This window comes from Coloeus monedula, assembly GCF_965178545.1.
Source record: "Coloeus monedula genome assembly, chromosome: 5".
In the NCBI taxonomy this organism is placed as follows: domain Eukaryota; kingdom Metazoa; phylum Chordata; class Aves; order Passeriformes; family Corvidae; genus Coloeus; species Coloeus monedula.
The window spans coordinates 17,424,091-17,450,500 of NC_138785.1; the positions used below are offsets into that span (position 1 = coordinate 17,424,091).

The 26,410-nt window shown below is 44.8% G+C and overlaps 1 protein-coding gene across 1 annotated transcript in view; it reads right to left on the reverse strand.

Moving 5' to 3' along the window:
- The window catches only part of AFF1 (ALF transcription elongation factor 1), a 68,126-nt gene extending 42,946 nt beyond the window's left edge, over positions 1-25,180 (reverse strand). The window contains exons 1-3 of the mRNA XM_082282234.1: positions 25,034-25,180; positions 2,187-2,307; positions 689-1,687 (exon numbers count right to left, since the gene is read on the reverse strand). Coding sequence (XP_082138360.1) covers positions 689-1,687; positions 2,187-2,307; positions 25,034-25,050 — 1,137 coding nt within the window. The 5' untranslated portion in view covers positions 25,051-25,180. The remainder of the gene's footprint in view (positions 1-688; positions 1,688-2,186; positions 2,308-25,033) is intronic.
- Between the last annotated feature and the right edge of the window lie 1,230 nt (positions 25,181-26,410).

A 26,410-nucleotide genomic window follows, 5' to 3' on the forward strand; every position in this document is an offset into this window, starting at 1 on the left:
TCTAAGGGCACAGAAAAAGGAGCTGCATTTGCTGAACAGCACATCTACAGTGCTGCTCCTCATCTCCCACTGCTTTACCAGGTTGGGCTTCTGCCTGCATCCCACATGACAAATCAGAGGTGGCCTTGGGTCAGCAAAAACTGATGGAGTACAACAAGGAAACGTGCAGTATCAAGTCATACTTTCCTGTGGATCTACAGTGAGATTTTACAAACTTACAGAGGAGAATCCTTAGGTGTTCACAGTCCCTTATCACAAAGCCCAGGTGACCACAGAATTCACTGCATTGCTGGCTGTCCCAATATTCAGTGAGGATTTGGGGCCTCCACCCACCACCACTCAAAGTACTGACACTCTGCATCAACACTTTATCTTCTCATCATATCGTTTCCCCCTTCTTTTCAACAAGCCTTCGAGGAAAACAAAAATTATGGGCACAGAGGCAGGCTCGAACCATAAAACCTGCTGCAGCCCCACTGAGAAAACAATAGAAAAATCACAGGAAGTGTCACATTTTCACCATTCAAACAGATATCTCACACCCAGGTGAACCTCAAAATGCACCTTCCAAACAGGGTAACACACACAGAGTCATCATTGCATCTGGCAGTCACTGCTGTTTGCTGACCTGCTCCTCCACAGCCAAACTTGCCCTGCTTGAACAGAGACCCCCAAAAATTGCACTCACCTCTATGGGCTCGGAAGGAGTTTCCAGTTTGGATAGTTCAGCTTTGGCTTTTGCCTTCAAATCTGAGAGGTCTTCATCAGTCTCTTCCTTGGGCTCAGAAGAGGTTTCCAACTTGGATAGTTCAGCTTTAACTTTTGCCTTCAAATCTGAGACATCTTCTTTGGGTCCTTCATTGTATTCCTCCAGGAGAGGTTTGAGCTCCAGGGATTCAAATGGTGCCTGATCTTGGCCATCCATGGGTCTGACATAGGCAGTTGGTTTCTGCTGCATTGCACTGGCTTTTGATGCCAAAGAAGGGGGAAAAGTCTGAGAGGAAGGCTGAGTGGTGCTGGTCAAGGTAACGACTGGGCTCTCCCGACTTTCCTTCTCCTGTGATCCTGTCACTAAGTCCTGTAATGATTTGGTTTGACTGTAGGTCGACCCATAACTTTTGCTGCTGTTCTGTGACCTGGAATTGATATGCTGGCTGGAATGTAGAGGTGACAGGGGTGCCACTGGAGAAGACAACAAACATGGCAGGAACGGGGAAAGCGCCAGAGGGGAGGCCTGCAGGCCATGAGCACGACCTTCCCCACTCCCAGGCTTGTCATTGTGGCTGTGGGGAAAACCTGCCTGATTGTCCCGGCCACCACGGCCGTGCTCCTGACCGTGGCTCCGAGCGCTGGGTAAGCTGCGGCTCTTGGTGTGCAAAGCTGAAGGTGGTTCTGTTCCTGACTGTGCCTTTTGGTAGTGACTGGAGTGGCTTGGAGGACGAGGGGCTACAACCATGGGTCCCACGGGTGGACGGCGGGTCGGGTGCTGGAATGAAGATGGCAGTGTACGGATGGCCTTCTCAGGGAAGTATGGGTGATCGGGCTGTCCAGGGGGAAACAGAGGGGCAACACTCTTTGGAATCCCTATAAGGTTCTGACAGGATTTGTTGCTCATGAACTCCTTGACCTCCTCATAATTGCCCAGCATGTTCTGAATTCGGCTTGACAACTCATCTTCTTTATTAGTCTGCAACAGAAGAACAAAGAGGTGGATATTTCAAAAGCTCCCCAAGAGATCCAGCTCAGGAAGAGACATTCTTCAGGGTTTTAACTTAATCACCACACATCACCATGAGTGGCAAGCTCATCTTGATCCTGCAATTCTCTCCAAAGCAGACAGGACTGCTTGAGCCACTATCAGTTATTCCAACCTGAGCTTGGTGCACCTGCAGCCTCCAGGAGCATGAAAATAGATCCATTTGTTATATAGCTGCAGGCAGACAGGCAGCCAAGCTGCTCCTGAGCACTCTCCCTCTACAGGAGGACAGTCTAAAGTCCATACTGCTCCTGCACAACCAACAGATTCAAGCACATACTCTGAGGAAATAAAATTAAGCAGATAGGAAGATGTCGTGTTTGTATTTATCATGCTCAAGTCTGCTACACCCTATGTAGAGCCACAGCTCTCCTCTTCCACCCCAACCCTCCTTCCTCCTCTCTTCCCCCACCACAGCCCATACCATTACCTTGTAGGGTTCTGCGAAGAGGGGAGTCTTCTCGGAGAACTGTTTTTTGTCTTCCAGTGCCTCCTGACTGCGTCTCTCTTTTTCTCGAATCCGCAGCAAGTTTCTGTCCTCATTGCACAAGCTTTAGGAAAGAGAGAAATGAAGGACGATTAACATTGTACACCAGTGTTATCAGCAAGTATCTACTTTGTACAGAAATCCTGGTTTTCAGACAATGGCATACATCCAGAATGAAAGTCATTTTGAATTCCACGGGATGGTTACAGCTACCAAATAAGTTACATCAAGAATTTGCTGCACAACACAGTAACGTGACACACAAAGTAGGTACGTGCATCCTTCTCAGTGATTTCTACTCCTGATACCATCCTTCAAGAAGAGTGGGAAAGAAAAAAACTACCCATCCATTTCATTGTGAAACAAACTGAGAAGCAGTCAGTGGGGGTGATAAGCACACCAGCTGGCAAATCCATTTGCAACAATAAAGTGTGAAAAACTACTATTCTTGTTCTCCTCCAGACTTCCACCCCAACTCTTCACCCAGGAGTAAAAGAGAATCCATCATTTTGAAGGTGTTGCCACTTTCGAACAATGAACTTTGCCTACTTGGCAGTAAACAGGCTTGAAAGCTGCTCACAAGGAAACCCGTGTAGTTGCATTTAAGGCAATCATGCAAACATATTTAGAAAGGTCTCAGAAACCCAGAAAACACCAGGTCAAATCCCCCTGTTCCTCCTCAACCACATCTGCATGCACTCAATTCCACCAGCCCCACACCAAAGCACCAATAAACCTGTGTCACATGCACAGCAGAAAGACTTCGTGGAAAACCAGATACTTTAAACTACACCTTGCCTTTGAAATACTACTGCAAAACAAAGGAATCTCTTCCTCTAAACTTTATAGACATTGGGGAAGAAAAAGCACGCAGGCATCTCTCTCCTGTCCTAATTCTACTCTACTGCACAGTCTACTATATACATACAATTCCTATATTCTTCTTCAAACATGCTAATTCTCAAGTGTGCCACTTTGCACGAGAAGAGCCTTGTCTTCCCCACCAGTGACATCTTCCCAAATGCTACACCAATAATCTGCTGCTGGAAGTTTAATCATCCCTAGAGGAGAGGCAGAGGACTGGCTTTGCTGCAGCAGTTACCCAAGAGGTCTGACTGCTGCAGAGGGGGTTTCCTGACTCAATGGGAGCTCTGAAAAACGATGCTGCCGGATGGCAAATTTCTATATATGGAACTGCAGTAAGGATATACTTGCACCACTAAGACAGAAAAACATATTCGGGGTTAGACTGTGCACATTTAGCATAGTTTCCAACTTTGCTAGTGCCGAACTGTTTCCAAATATAGCAAAAGAGAAGTGTCCAGTAATATCTATGTACCCGACTTCTGCAAACAATTTTAAATGTTCATAAAAGAAAAAAGAAGGAAACAGGAATCACAGACCACTGCTTCAGTAAATACATACAATCCTTCCATAATAAACTGTGTAATAGAACCATTTCCCCTGTGCATCTGGTGTCATTTTGCATGCCAGCAATTTCCTATCTATAAGCAGTTAGTTGGGCAGTTGCCCTGTGTGTGCACCGGGACAGCTTTGTGCAGTCAGGTGTGGGAGACACCAACTGCAAAAAGCAAAAACTTAGGAATAATTAGAAGGCAAGCTAGAAGTAACCTTAGCTATATCTACTATCTGAAACTGTATGCTTGCAAATGATTTTTTTAAGTGAATGTGTTTCACAAAAGGGCAGGCCACATATTATGACCCTGAAAATTGCTTTTTACTAAAACATTGTGCTACATCCATGAGAATTACGGATGTCCTTCTATTTCTAGGCTGGCAAGCACCCAAATTCAGAGTAATCAAGTTGTTTTGCTCAGAGGTTCTAATCACGTACAAACAAAAGGAAAACCCTTAACCACTTGAGTCTCTCACAACAATAATATTTATGATGAGAAGTAGCTATGTTTCCTATATGTACCCTGACACTGAATGCAAAACAACTTACGTGCTGCTTGCTGCAAAGACAGCAGCTGTAATACCCCTAAAGGCCTTTTCTTTCCCTGAACCTTCCTTGACCCCAAGCTCTCTTCCCAGCAATAAATTCTTTAGAAAGAGTGTGGAAGGGGGGCAGATGGGATGGGCAGGGACACCGCCTATTTGCCATAGTGCCAGTTCCTGAAGGTTTAAGAAGAAACAAAGGTGCCTGCTTGGGAACATCTCGGCGGACACAGGTGCTCGCACACGTACGGGAGCACCGGGCAATGCTCAGCGAGGTCAGTCTTCATATCCTCACGGGGTACAGTGGCCCAGGCTGCTGGCCATGCACAGCTGACTGCCCCTCCAGCCAGACCAGGGTCATTCCCCTCTCCTTTGCTGCTCAGGATTGCCATCCACCCTCTGCCTCCCTGTCTGAATTGGGTCAATGTAATTTTCATTCCGAGTTTTCCTCCAACTTCATTGAACACAAGAAGCTACAGTTTCAAAAGCAGAGGATAAGGGGACAAACCACTGAGTAGCTACTTATTTAATCGTGCAGTTGAGAGCAGCAGCCCTCCCTTCTCCAAGTTACAGAAAAGACCTCAAACTACCTGAATGCAAGAGTTAAAACTCCTTCCAATTCTACTTTATCATATAGGTATCATGAAAACCTTTTGAAAACCTGGGCTATGCTGTAACTCACACAGCAGCTACCTCAAGGTCAAGTGCCAGGAAGCCAGGCAGAAAGCCTCTGAGAACCACGGTCAGCTCAGGCCCTGCATGGCCTCGTGCCAAGAGGAGAGGAGGTCTCCATGGCCTGCCAGGCGCCAGCAAGGAAACCCATGCGGAGACGCCCTCTGCCAGGCTCCAGCAAGGCGTCCCTCGCGCACGCGTAGCCCCAACCCTGCTTCTGCCAAAGCTGCAGGGAGAACCCCTGTTCTTCAGGAACCTCGTCAGACTCACAGTGTTGATACTCAGATTCTCTTAGAATGAGAACTCAAGCAAAACTTCAAAGCCACCCCCAAGCTCTTCCTTACTGGTTTGTGGAAAAGCTTGGGGAAACTGGACCTTGAGGCTTGGCACCAACACACCAAGCACATGGGAGCCTGGGATTTGGGGGACACACGCACAAATCACCCCCACCGCCCAAAAAAACCCGAAATTGTGCTTTGCTACAGACTGAAACAGTAGAATCCTGCTAGGCTCAAAGCAGCCCAAGGTGAAGGCACTGCACTGGCTCCCATAAAAAGGGATTTGGTTCAGGAAGTTCAGCAAAGCACACACCCTGACCCGCAACATCATCCAGACTTAGATCTGTAACACAAGCCACCAAATACCGACGTGCTCTGAAGCTGCTCTCAGTGACATGCCAATCCTTACTACAGAGTTTCAAATGCTGATATGTGACAATCCAGACCATGACAACATTTTCAAAAAACAGACTGCTGCAGGAAGAAATTCTGCCTCTTCTGTCCCATGCATTCTTCAAATGAAAATGAAATGAAAATAAAAATCTGCTTTATTTGTAATAAGATCTAGTTCTGGCTCCCAAAAGGAATTACCAAGGAGCAGGGAAAAGAGGTGGAGAAAGCCTAAAAAGCAAACATACAAAAAACACTCACTTCCCTCTCAACATGCAGAACATCTTCCTCTGAAACACTAAGACACAACATTTCATTTTAGTACAACTGCAGGAAAACACAAATTGATTGAAGCTGTTTTGGCATTAAAAATGATTCTTTTTTTCACATAAGAAACTGCTGATCATGATTGAGAGACATTTTTGTTTAAGGCAAGACACATCATCCCCAATAACAACTAAACAGATATCACAAGGATGCATCACCACAGCCTTGCTGCAGCATCCCAGCTCTATTCCTGTGAAAGTCTCCACAGAAGAATTGCCACCAATTTATAGAGCCAAGATCACATCTGCAAAGATTAAAAATGCAAATTCATTCATCAGGCCATGAGCTTGAAAAGAAACGTGGATAAAGGCATGGCACAGAAAGCTCCTGAGCAGCACAGCTGTGCTCAGCTCTCACACTGGTATCACCTATGCTGCCTGACAGTGACTGCAACACAAGCAGATGAAAAGACAACACTACAGTTAATACCAAACAGCATCAAAAACTCCTTGGCCCAACCTTTGCTTCCTTTCCTTTATGCAAACATTGACAAGTTGCTACTTGCTGAATTTTTTAAAGTTCTGTTTCACATCAAACACTATTTCTCAGAAAACACACAGTTTGAACATACACAAATGGTAAGAGAAAAACATATGGCAGAAGTACAACAGATGGTACAGTTAGTCAATAATTTTCTGCATCAGCATCATCAATCAGCTTTGGTACGTGCTTCCCAAAAACACATATCTTCACACAGAAGTAATATGAATTGGAATTTGCTTTTCAAGATTTTGCTTCCTCTAGCTCCTTCAACTCATCAAGTCTATCCAGCCCTGTTTACTGAGTGTATGACAGGGACATCAGACCCACAAAGCAAGAGATCAAGGCCTCACAGCCCACCTGTTTATCTACAATGACTGTAAGAAACCTCCTGTCAAATATTTTTGAACAAAAACAATGTTCCAAGAAAATGCAGCACTGCTGCAACCTTTCCTTCAAAGCATATGGAAAAATGATGTTGAATACGCCTCTTTTTATGTTTTAAATACAGAGCCCTCTAGGTTACACAAAAAAATTGAAGCAGAGAAGGCTGGGATGTTGTAACAGGCAGAAGGGAACTGCCACTTTGCTTAAGTAGAAGCTAAGTTAGCTTTTGCCAGGAAAAAAAAAACAGTTCTACTTTTGTAACATTAATCATCATCTCACTCAGCCTCTCCTGTGGTAATCTTTGGGTTCAAATTCTTACTTATTTGTTTCCTCCCACTGTTGCCAAGTTTAAAGTTATATTCATTACTCAGCCATTAAAAGGTTTTTGCTTCCTTTCAGCATCAATAGGCCTTTGATCATCAAGCAGTTCCCAGGAGTAAGCCTGATCTTTTCCTGAGAAGAACTGACTCCCTGCAGCGCCCAGCAACTTTAGCAGAAACTGGGAACTCTCAGATGTTCTTCAAACATGACAGATCCTTCATAGAACTGAGCCTAAACCCCAGTGCAAATGGCTGTGAACTTAAAAACACACCCCAAGATTTCTCAGCCTGTGGTCCATGAAGTCTCAAAAGAGGAAAAAGATTTGTCAAAAGATGCAAATAACTGACAGGAACAACCTCTTGTGCCTACTCAAAAAAGGCAAACAAGTGAAAAGTTTATGACTCGAACTTTCCCTCACACCCTGAAAAGTTTAAAATCTAACTATTATTTAGTCATAAATTGCCACGTACAACAGCAACTTAGGAAATCTGGAAAAACGTGACAATTATAGAGCATGTAACTATGGTGCCATAGCTGAAGACCTGAACAAACCAAGAGGCAGCCTCTCTACTTGAGATGCTGTAGAAATGAAGTCTCTCACGTAACCCAGGCTTACAGCCTCTCCCCATGTAGGTGACGTTAATAGAACAGTCAGAAAAGGTGTTAATTATAAGTTAGACGGGGAACAGGAAAGCTGTCATTCTCCATCTAAATGCAAATATGCTACAAGAGCTTTTAAGAAGGTGTGATTGTGTGAAGTGTAATTACAAGGAAAGCAGACAAGGAGTTGATGAATTCAAGGCCTTGTTTGTTCTGGATGTGGCAGGCAAAGCAGGAAATGTGAAAAATTTAAATCACCGGGTATGTGCAATGAAAAATCCTGACCACTTCGCCTCTGCAAGGCGTTCCGTACACGGCAGTCACAGGCACACATCCCAGGATTTCCCCGAGCCACGTGAGTGTTCTGACTGCCATTCAGCCCTGAAGGCATGCGTGTCTTTTTGGGTAGGTGAGTGAAGATCTGCAGTTCAAGTGCTACTTCAGCGACCGCGTATGCACAGAAAGGCGGCTGGCGCCTTGGCTGCAGCCGATGGAGAAGCTCTAGAAGTGCAGCTTAGGATGGGACCCAAGTCCAGGAGTTCCCCAGGTTTTGAGAGCCTTCTCCTAGCTGCACACCTTGATTGTGGTGAACCAGCCGAGACAAGGCTGAGCTTCCATATGAGCAGCTTTTGCAGCCAAGAGAAGCCCATCCATGTCTCTTCTCACTTCATCAGCAAGGATCAAAAAGTTAGCTTTGTCAGGATACAGATAAGACAGTTACCCAAATGGGTTTACTTTGTAGAGGTGACAGTGAAAAATAAGTTATTCTAAACTTCACTCTCTGTATCAAAATGGGAGGGTTCAGTTTGCCACTAACTCATCAACACTGCTCTGTTGCACAGCTGAGCAAACATTTTCGCATAGCCGCAAGTGCCTCCTCCCACAGAGAGCTCTCAGACCCAGGGCCAATCTGGCCAGGCTCAGCTGGTACACCCAGATCCCTCTGACAGCGCGCTACATCCTGGCTTTGTCTGAGAATCCGCTTCTATGGAGAAGCGGCATTCCCTGCTGAGCAGATCCTGCTCCAACAGAGAGGGGACTCTGAGTCACCCACGATTGTCTCAGAAGTGACCTTTTCCCATTTTTATGGATTTAAAAGTCAGCTGCAGTCACGAAGTCTCGTCCACAAAATGCAACCTGGCATTATTCCCGACTTGCCACAGGGCAAGCACAGGGATGCTGGCACAGCAGGGTCACCAGCCCTGTGCCCCAGCCGCTGTTACAGCGACTGTTCGAGCGGCACCTTCCCTGCCTCTGCAGGGAAGCACCTGGAGCTTGCTGCAAGCTGGGCTATTCCCCGTGATGAAAATGGAGGTAAAGCACTTGGCAGCTGCTGTGACCTGAGCATGTAGACATGCACTCACGCATGTCCACGTCAGAGCAGCACAGTGGCAATCTGGATTAAGTCAGTGTTCAGGCAGGAGGTGGGCAGCAAGAAAAATTAAAGTGAGTAGACCCATTAGAAACTCAGCTTGATATCTTCTGCTCTCCCAGGATTAACAGCACCTGGAACAACTCTCACTACTTGGGAATGGACTGCCCTGCAGCATTACCCCCTCCCACAGTGTTTCTTCCTCTTGATTATCTACATGTCACTTACAATAAAAAACATCATGCATTTCTCTCGATTGTTTAAGTCAGCCTGAGACATGTAAACAAATTTAACTCATTAGCTTACAAACCCCAGCTCAGGAAAATTACGTGACTGAAGTAAAATCAACGAAAGAGTGCCAAATCTCAAGTTTCGTTAAATCTGGCCAGATCCTCCAGCACTCTGCACTTCACTGCCCGTCTTCAGCTGCTATCTCTAAGCCTAATCTTTCTGGTAGGGCTCTTTAAATCAGCTGCATGAGCACAGGAGCAGGGTAACTACCACGGGGTGAGCAGCAAGCCTTTCAGAGCACGTACATGTGTGCACAACTGCCCAGCACGGGAAGAAGGTGTTCCCCAGCGGAAACACAGAGGCAGGACTGTGATATTTTATTAACTCACCCATCACTGGCAAAATATCAGTGTCTCTAACACTGACAAGGCATACTTGAAATAGTCAGAAGTGGTTATCAGCTGCTGCCTGAGCAGTCTGAAGGCTTTCTTCAGTGAAATGGTGCATGAAATCTCCCACTGTACCCATCTGCCTCTGAATTCCTCATCTCAATGGCAGAAATCCAGCACCTGGGATGAACTATTGTAGGTTTGCCTGGGAAAAAGCATGGGGCACAACCTACATTCTACCTTATATAAAACCTATCCTACCTGTTCATTTGCTTTTGCCTTGAAATTTCTCTTTTTGCTGTTCTTGTTGTTCAGTAAAATCAATAGGTTTAAAGGCAGCAAGAGAACTGCGTGTTTGCAGTAGAAATGTACGAAGAGCAGAATGTAAAAATGAAATCAGTTTTCTACTTCTTTAAAATATGCTCCAAAACAACGTCCTTTACTGGCAAACCATGAGAGATTAGGCAAAAAGGCTGTTGCAAACTAGTACTATTTGAAAGAGAGCTAAATAATTAAGGGATCAAGAAAAAGTATTTTTTCCTTTAATATTAATTTCCCAGACCTATTTTAATTCATTTTTTCACACAATTAAAACGTTTTGATTCACACACATATTTTCAGTTTACTGATTATAGGGAATTATAGGAAATTAAACCATGCTTCTTAGACCTACCAATGTCCAAACACGTTATTCCTGATGTAACACAGAAATACTCAGTCAAGCAAAGCCCAACAGTCCCCTCCAACCCAGTTACAGTTTCCCCAGGATCCTCATAAAAGTCATAAGCCTTTGAAAGACTTCTCAGTTAAAAGGCCTTAAGATAAAAAGCAACTTGCAGCAACATAAAAAAAGAAAAATAATAATCCAGGTGATATCAGCTGTTAAATTTCAGAAAACTAATGTTTAATTTTCCATGTGAAATAATCTTGCAAGTTAAATCAAAGGTTCGAGGCTTACAATCTATTTTACTACCTTAGTTCTTTGAGAGGATACTGAAATGCTTACTGCATGTGCAGGAAGTCAAATGCAGTACATTTTCTATTTTAGGACTACATTAAAATTATTCAAGTGGACATGCCTTTTGTTCATTGATTTTACAGAATTTCCTAAATGCCACTAAAAAAACCCCAACATTATTGTTCTCCACTACAGCAAAAAATAATTTCAACAAGATACACAGTTAGTAGAAGAAAACCAGAAATGTTTAGTGAGCAGCTGCTTCATGGGTGTGCATTTCTCACACAACTCTCCTCACATAGCTACCATCCCTGCACATCTGGCCAAGTGAATATATCACTGGCTTTCCCCAGGAGCCTGCTCTCAGTTGACCTTGTCCATGCTGTGCCAAGTAGCTCCTGTTCCATCAGTCATTCTGCCATGAGGTCCACAGGTGCCTTAACATACACGTATTGCCACACTCACTTCACATGCAGCTCAGCTTAGCTTAGTTCCCTTCAGCCATCCCCAAACCCCTGTTTTCTAAAGACCTGACTTCAGCCAGCTTGTTGTAAATGCTGTCAGACAGCTTGCAAGGGCTGGCAGTGAGACTGCTGCAGAGCCCAAGAGCCTTTCACCTCAGATTTCCTGCACAGTCCGAAGGGTCCTCCTTTCTTCCCTCTGCGACCATCCCAGCTGAGGGCCAGCACAGACTCCTGGAGCTGACAGCTCAATGCAGCTCAAAGCCCAGCGTGTAAAAGAATGTAACATCAGCCTGAGAATTTGCTCCTTTCCGACTGCAAACCTGAAGCTGTTCAAAGAATTAACTCCACATCAAATGCTATCAGTGGTTTAATTTGCTGTGAGGCATATCAAAAGCAAAACCTGCAAATATGAGCATTTGAAACTGTCTCAGAAATATGGATATATGCAACTCTGCCTCCTGAATTTTTAATCCCCTGCAACTTATTAAACACAAGAGCAACTTTATAACATTTCTTGTGAAAAAATTCTCAGTGTAAATCCTTCCCAAACAACTGAGTAAATCAAATCTAACATGCTATGAACAGGATAGTACTGTAACTAAATTGAGATTAAGAAAAATTTAAAAATACTAAAGAGATAAGTTCTTTCATACTTTCATAGGAATTAGCAGCAAACACATAATGCATGAAAGAAAGGTTTCCTATCCTTTTGAGTTTTTCACTTACATAACAGCATGTACCAAGTAACAGGTTGGACAAGTCTTATCTGCATAGCAAGGACTACGTAGAAGCATAACGAGATTAGCAATGTTTGTTGAAAAGATCTATTTATATGCTGAAAAGCCTATTTGAAAATCTTTCCTGCAGTCTCTGCCAGACTATAATTATTCCAGAAGTATTTCCTAATTTTTTTCATCTATACACAGAAGGACCTGCTAACTTTCCTATGGTTTGTATTTGTTTTTCAATTTTATTAAGAGGTGCACATGCTCTGTAGCCGAGTACCTCTCTGTGCTGGAGTTTCAAACTGCAATCGAATCATCAGCCTGAACAAAGCATCTCATTGTCATTCGAAAGAACTTGGCAAGTGTTCAATCTAAGCAAGAGCAATAATCCATGACAGGGTGCATTAGGCAGGTACTGATGCATGCCTAATGCACACTGCAAAGCATATACCCCTCCAAAATACACTCTGAAGTATCTTACCTTTCCTTTTTCCTGCTTTTTAAGAATATTTACATAAGCTGTTACTTTTAGCAACCAACTACAAAAAGGAATCCCTTTAAAGAATAATAATAAAACGGATGCAAATACTTTTCCCCTTCAATTCTGTACACACTTATTCGACATATTTCTGATTTTCAAATTTAAAAACAAAACAAGCAAAACAAAACACATTTTCACCACATCATCTGCACCTCTACTTGAAAAGCACCTATTTTCCCCTGGTATTGGAAGCAGACTGAGAAACAGCCAAGTGCTCAGCTCCAGCATCATTAGCCACACTTGCGTGCAGGCAGTGGGAACATCACCCTCTGGCTTGGACCAAAAGCAACAGCCAGCTCCAGTTCCCACGGGACAGCAGCATGGCTTTGGCAGTGCCGAGGCCACTGCAAACACTGGAAATCTCTGACCTGCCTGGTGCAAGCCTGGTGCTGGGTCTGCATCTGTGCGCCCCAGGGAGAGTCCAGCAGGCACCAAGCACGTCCCAGAAGGGCAAAGAAAGGTCTGAGCAACGAAGGGGCTTCTGCAGGCAGGTGAAGTCAGGCAGCCTTGCCTAAGGCAGCACCGGGAATCCAGGCACTAAATCATGAGAAAGGGAAGTGCTGGTGGGAATCATTAAGGCTGCTTACCTCACCTCCCTGAGCAGCACGTGCTCCTGGGGAACATGTTCCCTGCTAATCATGCCCTGGTCTGGAGAACACACAGCTGTACACCAAATCAACAGCCAGCTCAATACCAAGATAATAGTTGTTCACCTGCTGCTGTCTAACCTAGGTGAGATATCTGAAGGATGGACACAGTTTCTCTAAAGACTAATGTACCATGAAAGGCTTACAGCAATACTAAAAAGTGATAACGTCAATGTGCCTCTGAGCACATCTCCTTGGCTGCTTAAAAACATGGGGTATTTTTTGTGAACCACGTAACACAGCAAACCCCATTATTTTTACAGGGAGGCAGAGGAACAAAGCATTTTCTAGCTGAAATGGCAAACTACTACACACCAGGAGCTATCTGCCAATAATTGGGCAATGTGCTGATTAATACCTTTTTCTGGGTTGCCTAAGGACACTGCATGCATGAGTATCTGGCCACTATTAATTAATCACTCTTTGTGCTTTTATCCTGGTAGAATTTACATGTTGCACACACAGTGAATACCCTGAATGAGGCAATTTCTACCTCCAAAAGCATTTACTATTGTCAGTCTATTTGCCCTGCTTAGCCCGATGCTCAGATTGGCAATAAATCATCATTCTTAGCAGCTTAAGTGTTTAGTGTCTTTCATTCAATATCCTTTCCTCCTCCCTGTTCCCCCTGGAAGTACAGTAATCATGTGCTGAATAGTCATTTACAGCACTGCAATTAAGAGATTATTCCATTAGGCTTTGTATTTCTATCCAGTTTTATGTTTCCATTAAAAGCACTTTGTTAAACAATCGAGCAAACACCTTAATGCAACAGCAGGAGCCACATGAGCTGATGCCTGTCAGGCAGAGCCCCAGTGAAGCAGCCCAGGATGGTCAGGCAGTGCTCATGGGTCCACAGGGAGACCCTCCTTTTAGGCAGGATCCCAAAACCAGAGAGAGGATGGGCAGCAGGACTGCAGATGGGCCAGCGTGGAGTAAGCAAGAGGGGGAGTGGCTGCCTGCCAAGAGGTTGGGTGAAACTGGGGAAGAGTCACTGGCCAGACACTCGTGAGTGGGTGCATTCCTCTGTAAACACTGCATCATTTCTTGTGCCTCTAAGAGCAGAGCAAAAAATGTCAAGGAAGTTCTACTTCCATAAAAACTGATCACCTCTTCAAGGAGCAAAACCTGGCAGCCAAAGGAAGGCACGTCTACCCAGAAAATGACAGTGGTGATTTCACGCCAAGATGGTGGCCAAGGCTGGAAATCCCATTGAAGTGCTGCAGAAATACACGTGAGGGGTTTCACCAGGCATATCCAGCATTCTGTCCACTCAGTGGTGACTCACGGCACCTTCCAGGGAATACATCGCCTTCTCTGATAATGCCCTTCCAAGCCTCTGCCCTTATGAATATTTTCAGCGCAACAGCCAACAAGTTCCTGTCCTCAGCAGCATGGTGGCAACAGACTTGGAAGGAGAATGAATCAGCACTGCCTCTCCCCGGGGTTCCTCATCCCTGCCCTCCCACGCACGTTCCCACCAATACTCACTCCCTGCCCTCAGGATGAGGTGTGTGCTTTGCTTACCAAGGGACAGAGCAGATGCCCTACAGTAACCACTGCACCAAGCTCCTGGAGAAGGTTTTACATTCTTACATGCGGGCTGCTGGACTCCTTTCCCCCTGACTGTCTGCCTAGAGCTACATCCAGTGCCAAGCACAGAAAGCCTCTTGAACAACCTGCATCCAAGCAGACAGCTTCCTGCATCATCACAGGGATGCGCTGACTCAGGATTGCTTCATCTCTCTATATTCTTTCGCTGGCCCCGAGATTCATTAATGAAACACCCACAAACAGAATGAATAACACCTCCAGCAGCAGCTAACGCCTCACATAATCCAGGTACATCCAGCCAAGTCAACTGTAGAAAGCTAGGTATTTTCAAGAAAAGGCAAGTTGATCATAGTAATTTGGAACTGCAGGATTACATCCTCAGCACACACTTTCTAACACATTCTGTAACTTTTCCATCTTGCCCGTGGTTACTAAACACAGGCTGCAAAAGAATAAAATTCTGCAAAGCAAGCTTGCCATAAGTATTTCTGGAAGCCAGTTGAAAAAATAGAGTAAGGAAAGAGTCTCACTATGCATTTTTCTATCCCTCTTTAAACTTCCCTTTCATTAATCCTCAGAACAGCTCTTAGAATCCTTCCCAACTAGCAAATTGTGCCTTAACTCCCCATTTTTTCACTTAACAGCCCTGCTTCAAAATGTGGTGCTTGTAGTAATGCACACAACAGAGAAAGAACACAGGAAATTGTAAGGTTAATATCCCTCCCTTTTCTACATCTCTTTTTCTGTCATTCCTCAGTTTCAAGCTGTGAACCAGGAATCCATTTTGAGCACTTGCTTATACATATGCAAAACCCATTCTCTGTGTAAAAGCTCCAGGTCAAGAATTCTTTTTGAGCACAAGCTTAATCGAAGATCTTTACCAGGAACAACTTTTTGAAATGGACTTGAAAAACTTAAAGCCAAAGGAAACTAGAAAACCAGATACTGGTGTAAATTCCTCTTGTCACTAAAGTACAACATTGCCTTATATAAGTCTCTCAAAAGATATGGAAGGGGTAGATCAGCTGGAACCCAACGTACAAGCTGAAGGTTACGATTTGGTCCCAAATGAGGATGGCACAGAAACACCCAGAGGAACCAATAAAATTTGGAGCAGCAGCTGTAACAACACTTTATGTGTTCACCCTGCTGAGCCCTGTCACGCAAGTTCTCACCACTGCCTCAGCTTTCAGCACACCCTTGGCCAGCTGAACTCACACAAACCATTTCAATCCTCCTCTGGTTTCCTGCTTTCCATTGAGACTTTGCAGGATCCTAGATCTGTATCTAGTCAGTGCCTGCACCTCCCTTGCACTTCCATCTTATTTGCACTCACCCACTCGAAACAGAAGAGGAAGGGGTGAAAGAATAGTTCAAGGACCTTCTAAGAAAATTGCATGGCATAATTAAAGACCTTTTAAATGCATCTTATTAACCTCAGCAACTGCTACTGGTTGTTCAGACCTCCCCCTCTCTAGGGGAAAGGAAGAAATATTGAACAAGCAAAACCAAATCATTATTCACTTGGCAGATTACTGTACACAGTCTTTCAAGCTGTTACATTCAAGTAAACACAGCTTATATCAATATCATCTGTACTTTTCCATCATTAGGCTGCGAGGGAGGAGGATGGCTCATTTTCAAGGAAGCAATTTTTATAAAAGGAAACCATTAACTTGATATTTAATCGATACACAAAGGAACAGGGAAGCAAAGAAGAAATTGCCCAGAAGATGGGGTTGGGACACAGAAAGAAGAGAGTTTTCGTCACAATACCTTCTTTTATACAGCATTTCTATCAGACTTTTTCAAGGGGATGGGGGGAAATATCTTCAAACATGAGTTTGATGTTTGCTCCTGCTATAGTTGAAAATAGGACCTTTTCTCCTATTTTCTACTGTTTGACTAGCACAAAGGACTGCCAAATCAGAAAGTTACAGGAATAAGCACTCTTAAGGGAGCTGAGTGGAAACAGTACTGAACACAGGACCTGTGACTAAAACACCACGAGCTCCATATGTGTCTCTTTTTAACTAAGTACACCACGGATACCAAAGTCAGTTCTAGGTAAGAACTGAAACCACTGTATTTGGCCAATGTTCAGCCTAAAGGACAGAACGTCAACTAAATGTTCATTATATTTAAAAATTAACCCAGACTACATCTGACTTTATAAGCATTACAGGAGAGGGGGTTGTGTGTGTGTGTGTATGGTTTTCTTTTTCTTGATTTGGGGTGTTTAGTTAGGGTTTTTTAGTATGCACAGTTTCTCAGTTTTCACAATAAATTCTCTCACAAGCTGTTCAAATAGCAAAACAATATCTACACACACCAATACAGTTCCCAAACCAGATCCCAAGAAGGTTTTGGTTGCAATTCCCTGATTACTCAATAATTACAAACTGCTTTCATTTATTCAAGAATCACAGAAAGGAGGTTCTGGCTGTGAAACACAGTACTACACTACATCAGCTGTCTATATTTTAAGAGGAAGAAACAGCAGTAGGTTGCCTGCACATAAATTCAGTCTGTCCCTCCAAACATGCAGGAAAAAGGGATGTGTAATGAGAGAAACCTATTTACTGCCAGTCAGTTCATCCAGTTTACTTAACTGATGCGTAAAGAAAACACCCTTTCCAAATCATTAGGAACCAGACTGATCCACATGTTTAAGTAATGGAAGAACCAGCTTGGTAGCCAAGTTTTAATGTTATCAATTTCTGCAGACTGACAGTTTCATCCATCTGTTTTAATCCACTATGGTCCTACTCGTGCAGGGCTGCACTGTCTGGTCACCACAGCACCAAGCAACAGCACTACTCATCAGTGACATGCTAAAGCAGGTACAGAAACTCCACCTTGGAGCTGGCTCACTTGGAACCAAAACCAAGGCTGAAGTCATCCCATTTACCGACTAAGAGTTTGGAACTGGTTTGGAAGGGGAAGGGAACAACAGCAAAAAGTTAAAGGCATCTTCAGAGTGAAATTCTAGACTGAAGCTGTGCATGTTTTTTCTTCTCCCATCCTAGGCTAAACTCTTCATTTTTATTACAAATAAATAGAGAACTGCAAGGGAAAGCTTTGTGCCATTTAATTCACTAAATGACCTAGTCTTTTTTCATATGTGAAACAGTGAGTTACTGAATTTTCCCAACTCAGTCAATTTAGGAAGTTATTTTGGTCTATTGTTCTTAATTCCTCATTGTACAAGTCAACTGCTTTTCCTGCAGGACGCAATGGTAAAAGTACCCCATGTCTCCAAATAATACATCTCATTATTATGGTGTTTCTATAAGCAGATTAGTCCTTCTCAAAGAACAGCACATGATTTTATCTATTTTTCTGTCTCTCTCCAGTCTGGGTGGTTACACAGAATTTTCTTAAACTCCAGGCCAGTAGTTTTTTTACCCCTGTAGCACATTACACAGAACCAGGCATTCCCTTTACGGAGGACCACAAACCCAGCTAAGCAAAGAGAGCCTATTACTAGTTTGCTGAAGCCAGTCCATGTAAAATGGATATGGGTTTGCAAACAGATAAAGATCACCTCCAGTGTTCCAAAACCTCGACAAAGTGATCACATTCCCTTTAAATATTAAGGCAACTCATTCATCTTGCTTCCAGAATGCAAGCTACAGAGTATCATGCGTTAAATCAGAAACCCAAAGTCAAAGCAATGACTAATTAAGAGTTAACTGCTGGATAAAGCTGACCGCTCTGCTACAAGGGGGCTGAAGGGTCTCAGCAAAGAAGGGAGACACAGTGGTCCAGAAGAGCTCTTTGGCCAACACAACTTATACCCACCATCCCATAGCCATCCTCCCTGGAGCCATATGCCAGAAAAAGCATTCTTCACCAGTATCATGGAGTTCACACTTGGGCCAACACAGTTATCTCACCTCTGCAGTGTATTTGTTGCCTTTTAGCTATGCCAGCACTTTTCACAGTAAAAAAGGCCTGCAGTGACAGACAGACACGACAGCTTCCAGGTAGTGGCAGCTCTAAGGGAGTCTTTCAAAATCCAAGCAAAGCACCCTGCTCTGTTGCACAGAGGGATAGACCAGGCTCTCTTTCTGTTAGCACATGTTATTTTAGCAAAGCTATGAAGAAATAGGTCTCTAGACTGACAGCCTGTTCTCAGCAGAGCCACAGGCTTACTGACATCAGGAAAACAACTCTTCCTAGAACAGCTTGTTCTGCCGAGGGCTGTGGGGACAGGGAAGAGAGAAGCATGTCACCAAAGCACTTCTAAACTGCCAGTATATTCCCTGCCTTCAGATTAGGATGACTTTTCCAAAATAGCCTACAGCAGGGGAGAGGACTATTGAGAAATAGCTGCATACCAGTTATGAGGGAGAGCTTCTGAGCTGTGCTTGCAAAGATGAATTATCTCAGTAATATTTTTTAAGCAAAACCTTACAAACTGCAGAAGAACAAAAAAAACGGAAAGCAATTTCTTATCACGCCTCCAATTCTCCAAATATGTCAATATCCCTTTACTGCTTCACATTTCAATAATTCCTTTCAATTTCAGATGCCAGCAGATATCCATATTTCCACCTGCAGTGCCCACAGCTCAGCTCAGGGAGGAGGTACGTGCACCCAAGCTCTCTCACATACTTCACATGCACGCACCACCGGCTAAGCATCACTGTGCTGAGAAGGAGCCGATCATACACCGCTGAATACATCACTTGCTGCTTGCAGCTTACACACTATATGGCATTCTAAAAAGAAAAGATGTACGGAAATAAAAATACTACCATATGCTCAAGAGTTTCCTCTTGTGTTTCTTCTTATTTATGTTTTGGTTGGGCTACTTCTTACTTGTGTTTTGCTTGAACTGGTGATAGAGGTGTTTTTGTTATTCTTTGATGAGTTTTTGTGGTTGGTTTTTGTTGCTCTTTTTTTTATTTACAAGTACAAAAATGAAACCTACAGTTCTTGCAGTTCTGAAAATGAGTTTTACTGTTGCCTCTGAGGTTAAACATTAACAATTTGCTTGTTGAACTTTCTCTAAAAATTACAGCAGGGACATTATTTTCTCTTAACCTGATGGTAACATTGCAAAAACAACAATAAAGGAAAACTTTAGGTTGCTAGTACAATAAACACTCAGAACAACTGAAAATGACAATTCTACAAACAACATCTAAGCCTAAACTAATCCAAAAGATAAACATCTTCACGAAGCATATCGCATTTGTGATGAAGGTTGCGTAATCAAGTGTGCCTAGATACCTCAGCCTGACAATTCTGAAGCACTAACAGGAGCAGAGCAACTTCTCAAATGCATGTTTTGTGCCCACACACCTCCTCTTTCTCCCCATTTGCCACCTCTCCCTTCCCATACAAGAATAAGGCAGCAAAAGAAATGCACTTTTAAAAAGCCATGCAGTTCAACAAGGTGATCAACAACTTGTGCACCTCAGAAGCAAAAGAGAGCTGGGGGCTGGCTGTGTGCAGAGCCATCTTCCCTCTGGGCTGCAAGAATTCTGCCTCTCACCACTTTCCACAGCTGCTTGATTCTGATCTAGAATTCAGCTTCTCTTCCCTGAATTGTCTATGAATAGGCAACTGTGGAAAAGCTTCTGGTAGCACATGCAGCACCTCTTGTCTGTTCCCCACAAAAGCATTCTTCTGGAGAGGCAGCTCTATCTTAATCCACTTATGGTAACACCTCGTTCGGGAGTGATAATTGCCCCAGCCAGTCCCACACCTCTTCTCTTTTCTATCATGAGCACAGATCAACTGCAGCAGCCAATATTGCAAAACATAAAATAGGCAGTACATTTTCCACTATAACATACCACAGGGAGAAAAAAAAAAAAATCTCCAGGCTGTGTTCAAGACTGAACAGGAAAAGTACTTTCTCTTTTTTTTGAGGCTCATGCATCTCTACAGTAACTCTTGGCATGCCAGGTAAGCAAACCAGCCTCTGCACTCCCAACCACCCAGCACCAAACCCAGGCCCTAGGATGATACCCTGCGCTCTGTGGAGAACTCTTCCTCACTTCACTGCCCTCCACCTCATGGAAAACAATGCCATTGTAGCATTCCCACATACTTTAAGGAGACACCTTTCCTATTATATTTTAAAGGTATTTAAAAGCGTCATGCATTGTTCACTATGGCTACTCTCAGAAGAAAAGTGCTGAGGAGAATTTATGCAGCTCATTAAAATCTTCTTTCCTGCTATTCGTGCTGTGTCTTGCAGTTGTACTAGCAAATGATTTTCTCATAAAAAGCTGTGAGAAGAGGCCTCTCTTTATAACACAGATTCAGACACAGGAAAATTACATGACCTAAGGAAACATTCCCTTGTATACCAGCTGAAGTATGCCATGACAATTGTACTTCAAAGTTTTCAATGGCCTACTCTAAATTGGAATATCCACTGCCAAAAAAACCTAAACCAACCTGAAAAATCCACTTCCCCGTGAGCATCTCTTTCTTCTGTGTGGGAACGTTTCAGCTGCAGGTCTGCCAGAGCAACTCCAGGCTCAGAAAGTCCAAGCAATAAGGAACTGCAAACGGAAAATCCCCAGCAGCCTACAAAACATGCCATAGATCATCTAGACATGTAGCTCAGGAGAGAACAGAGTGGTATTTCTAGGCAGGGCTAGTGGCAATGTACAAGCAAAACCAACAGGGTTTCATGGGATGTTTTAACTTTCAATAGACAAGTAAACTCCAACAAGATATTGTTTCAGCCCTTCTTGACCTCCATCAGCTTTCTGGAACCCAGCATCACCAATACTGGCATTTGCCTGTATCAACAGGACCCATGAAAAAAAAAGTTACGAAAAGTGTCTTTACATCTGGCCTGGAAAACTGTGAAATGACATGGAATGAACTAAAGCTCATTCAACATAGCTTCTCAGGAAAAAGCCTCAGTGTTACTCCCTTCAGAATTTACTGTGTTTTTAAAACAGATAAGGCCACATTTTATTTCTTCACAGCATCATTTTTTTCTACCAAAATGAGCAGCACAGCCTCCTCCCAAGACTCTTCTGGGTTTAGCTGGTACAACTTGGCTTTAGGGGATGAAAACAGAGGGTTTCCCAGACTGCTGTCCATCATTACCCTTCCCTGCAGGGCTGACTCAGGAGGAAGAGCAAGGTTAGCCCAGCAGGGATGACAGCACAACACTCAGGTTTCATGTTGCTCTGACTGTGTACTGCATTCACCTGTGTACAAAGATTAGGAAATTGCATTCGTTCTGGACACCAGAAATGATGCTGACCATGACTACACTGAAAGGCAAGTTATATATATGACAACTGGAAATTCTTAGCATCTGAAACAAAGCATTTTGTTTATCATCCTACTGTAAATAAGTGTAACTGACAGGGTCTACAGACAATTTAAAATGACCTCAAGCAACCTGAGAAAAGCAGCCTGCATCTTAAAAAAGCCCGGCAGATATTCATCTAAAGATCTTCAGCTTGCAATTGCTGCAGCGTAACAGATATTTTAATGAAGAAAGAAGCAGAAAAGAGATGAGCTCTGCCAGTCTGTCCCACACTCCTCCCAAGGGTCCTGCCGTATTCCCAGAGCAGCTGAACGGCACATGATGAACATCACACCACACTCGACAAGAAAGTAAACTCGTCCTCATTCAGATCAGTTCTGCTTCTGCTCACACGTTCCTGAATACACCATAAAAACCTGACACAAGCCCTGTTGCCTGGGGACACCACAGGCATCAGATCATCCGTGCATTCCAGAAGCGAGCTCATAGAAAGCTACAGCTGCAAACCTACGGCTCAGCGACCAACTTAGAAAACCCACACAACCTTACATTATACACAAAACAACGCTAACTGGAGGATAATTTCTCCACCTAATAGCTCCAGATGTAAGATACTTAGAGCAGCTAATGGGAAAAGCTGATCATTCTCAAACAGCTGACATTCAAGCCATGCCCAACTCACCCTGTAACCATTTCTTAAGATGACGATTTTAAAGAATGCTGTGGCATCCATTAGCACATCAATTCTTCAGCTATCACTATTACAGTCTTTAAAATGCTAAGGAGCAGCAACAGGCATGTTTTATCACCTTGTTTTCCTTACCCTTCCACCCTTCAAAATAGTGAAACCCAAATGCTAGGTGAGCCCTGAGGATCACAGCACTGAAGCTGAAGAAAGGATGCTGGATTTTCTTGTTTCCAAACAAGCATCCTCCCGTATGTCACATCACTTTCACTAGCTGTAGCAAACAGCATGTGAGAAATAGAAAACGTGAGCAGATGGAGGAGTGCCTGAAGGCCTTGTACAGAGGGATACACACACCACTACCGTGCTCGGTATCACACCACCTCATCAGTAATTTACTGAGCTTGCAAAAATTGCCTGTATTTTCTGCAAAGCACAAATGAACACAGAAAGCTCACACGTTTCTTTTGTCAGCTACCTTGCAGAGCAAACCCTCTGACATGTTTCAGCAAATGAATTCTGGAGACATATGGCTTCTCAGTGTCATGCAGTAGAGTTCTAATTATTTATTATGAATATTAATTCATCCTTTACTGTTGAATAAAAGCTTCTACACACCCACAAAGCACAAATTTTTTGAAATGAGATGGATACCCCTGCAGATCTGTGCCACTGAAACAGAAATACCACAAGCATCAGGCTTTCTGGCAAATGCAACCTCTCTCCTACAGACTCATTTCTGCTACTCATATGCACTCCCACACTCTTTAAATGTCTTAAAACAAGCAATAATCAGAGATCTTAACACTGATCTTCAGGCATACAGAGTAACCTCTGTACTTGCTGTGCTGAAATGTTCTGACGCAGTTTTACAGCTTGAGCACCTCACAGCATCCTGACAAAAGCAAAAGCCAACACACAGGATGGAGAAGGAGGAAGAGTACAGAATGGCACGTGCACATCTTGTCCCCATGACTGTCTCAAATAGCAGGTGTGGGGCACGGTCCTTGCACCTGCCCTGCAAAATTCAGCCCCCCAGACCCAGGCCTTGGACCATTCTCCTCCCGATACTCAGCGTGTAACACTCGGTTCTCTGCGCCATTCACCTTAGGGGTCAGGGATGTGGCTTACTGGCCCCAGTGCCAGCTCTGGCCTGTCTCGGCCAGCTGGCTGGAGTTGGGGACCCGGCTCCCACGTGCCCTCCTGCCACCCAGCAGAACGGCTGTGCGACCTCTGAGACATCAGGCACGTCCCTGGCCCTGGAGCCAAGCCAAGCTCCAGGGCCAGCCAGCATCCCTCGGATTTATGCTGCATCCAGCATGTGGTCCTATTACAGCAACGCTGATAATGCAGGCCAGTAAATCATGAACACGGATCATACAAAGGAAAAAAAGATGCTAAACTCTCAATCTTCACCTTTTTGTTAAGTACTCTTTATGCCAAACACTCCCAGTCTACCCACGTTCGAGAGGGTAGGCCGTGGAAGCTGGAGAAGAGCTCAGCTGTTAACCAAGCAATCAATCTTCCCCTGCTTCTTCCCCAAACCTCAGGGCTCTGTCCTTCTCCACTTGTAATTTAAAGCCAGCTCTTGGCTTCAAACCTGCAGAAAAGCACCACTGTGAAAATGCACCGTGAGTGCCAAACTTATGTGTAGGATAAACCACCATTTTTAATTCTTTTTTTTTTTTTTCCCTCCTGCCTGCGGGAAAGGGGAGCAGGGTGGTATTTTTAGTGTGGGACTAAGAGCAAAAAGGAATTTCTCTCTTTGGCATTTTTGAAATGTCCATTAAGGCATGGTAAACGCTAAAAGGCATTTAACAGGTACCTTAAATAGCACTGCTCCATCAAGTACTACTGCATAAGAAAAGCTGCCTCCCCCATGCTGAGTGTGAAATTTACTTTAGACAGGACACTCCCCCACTCCCCCGAGAGCTGGCAAAATGCAGCTTCTTTAAAACCGCAGCTGTGAAGTATTTAACCAAGATCGGTGTTTCAACTCGAATTTTGCTCCCTGACAGCAACCAAGTAACTCTTTTCGGTACTCTTCTCTGTTGTAACAATTTTCTATCCTCCCAGCTATCCAGCAGACACAACCGGCTCCCACTGCGCCCAGCCAGCTCTGCAACCCGGCCGAACAGAAACCATTCCCCACCTTTTAAAACACTGCTGTAAGCACTGACAGAAACCTGCTCACGCCGGGCTGGTTACAGGCGAACAGAAACAAATGCGAGACAAGTATGGAGGGGAGAAGAGAATCAGTTTCAAAGAGCTTTTAAACAGACAGGTCCACGGGGGAGAAGCAAATCAGTTTCAAAGAGCTTTTAACTTTTCGGACTGGGAGAGATTTGACGGGGAGCAATTAAGACTTTGTTTTTCCTGCTGGAACAAAGTTTACGGTGGGGAGAGGGAGCGGGCACTTCGGTGAACAAAACACACGGATAAAACCTACCCGGGGCTCGGGGTAAAACCCCACAGCCAAGTGAGCCTGAGCCGGAGCCAGGGCATCACAAACAGCGCCGGGCACCAGCCGCGACCAAAGTTATTTAACGCCGTACCTCGACTGGGCAGCCATCGCGGGGTTATCCTGCCAAGCGTCCTCTATCCATGAGCTCCGTCCGCAGCTGTCCAGGCTCTACCCCGCTGCGAAAGCCTGCCGTCCCATGTGCCGGCCGCCTCCCCGCCGCTGCCGCCGCGCCGCGGCTCCCCCCGCCTGGGCGGCCAGCGTACGGCTGGAGCTCGCTCATTTTGATCGACATCCGGGCGCCCGGCCCTCCCCCGGCCGCTGGCAGGGAGGGGGGCCCGCCCGGCTCCGCGGGGCTGCCCCGGTCCGGCCCGCAGCCGGCGGGGCTGGGCGCCGCCTTCCGCCGGGGCCGCGGCCCCGCTCAGCGTCCCCGCGGTGCCCGGGGCGGCGGGACCTGCGGCAGCGCGGCCCCCGCGCCCGCCCCGCGCCCGCCTCCCCCTGCCCGGCCGAGCGCTCGTGGTACGGCCCAGCCTCTGCCCGGGCGGGCGGCGCGAGGGCCGTGCCCTGCCCCGCACCGCTCCTGAGGCGCTGCCTGCGGCGAGCGGGGCCGGAGGGCACGGACCGGGCCGGGCTGGGCCGGGGCTGCTCCGCCAGCCGGCCCCTGCCCTCCGCCACGGCCCCGCGGGTGCTCCTGCGGCGTCTGCTTTTGTTGTTGTTGTTGTTGTTGTTGTTGTTTTGTTTGTTTTCCTTGGATTTATTATTATTATTATTATTTGTATGGGAGGTTTTTGTTTTGGAAAACCAAAAGAAAACGGCTCAAATTTTTGAAAAATTTCGGAAGGTTCAAAATCTTCGAAACGAACACAGAACCTAGCTGCAAACACGAGTCCCAGGTGTCCACACAGACGCAGCAAAGGAAACCCTGAGCGTGCTGCTAAACCCAGAGCTGGAATTGCAGGCTAAGAAACCTGTGGGAAAAGGTTTGTTGTGCGCGGATGAAGTTGGTTATGCAATTTCTGCTGGGCTCTGGTCCTGACCACGGTTTGTAGACACACTCGGAAAGCAGCAATACCTGTCCTTTACTCTGGGCGTTTCTTGGCACAATTATAAAAACAAACTACTCCTGCAACTGCTTTCAACCAGGAATTAACCAAGCATTCAGCAGGCAAAAAACATTTATCCAAGATCCCTTCAACTTTTCTCTGCAACTGTGTATGGCTAAGGTTTCTACCAACACTGCAACATTATGTTCCTTGTAATTTTCTGGTTTAAAGCACAGCTTGTGTCAAAGTACTTGGCAGATACTAGGAGAAGGGTTTATACTTGATTGTTTTCTTATTCCAGATAACCTCTGTGGGAATCTCGAGTCTGAGCTATCTCCATGAAGATTAAATAAACTTCGTATCAGTTCTTTCAGGCTGATTTTTCAGGCTATCTTTTTCAGAACAAAAGATAATGGAAAAAAATATTC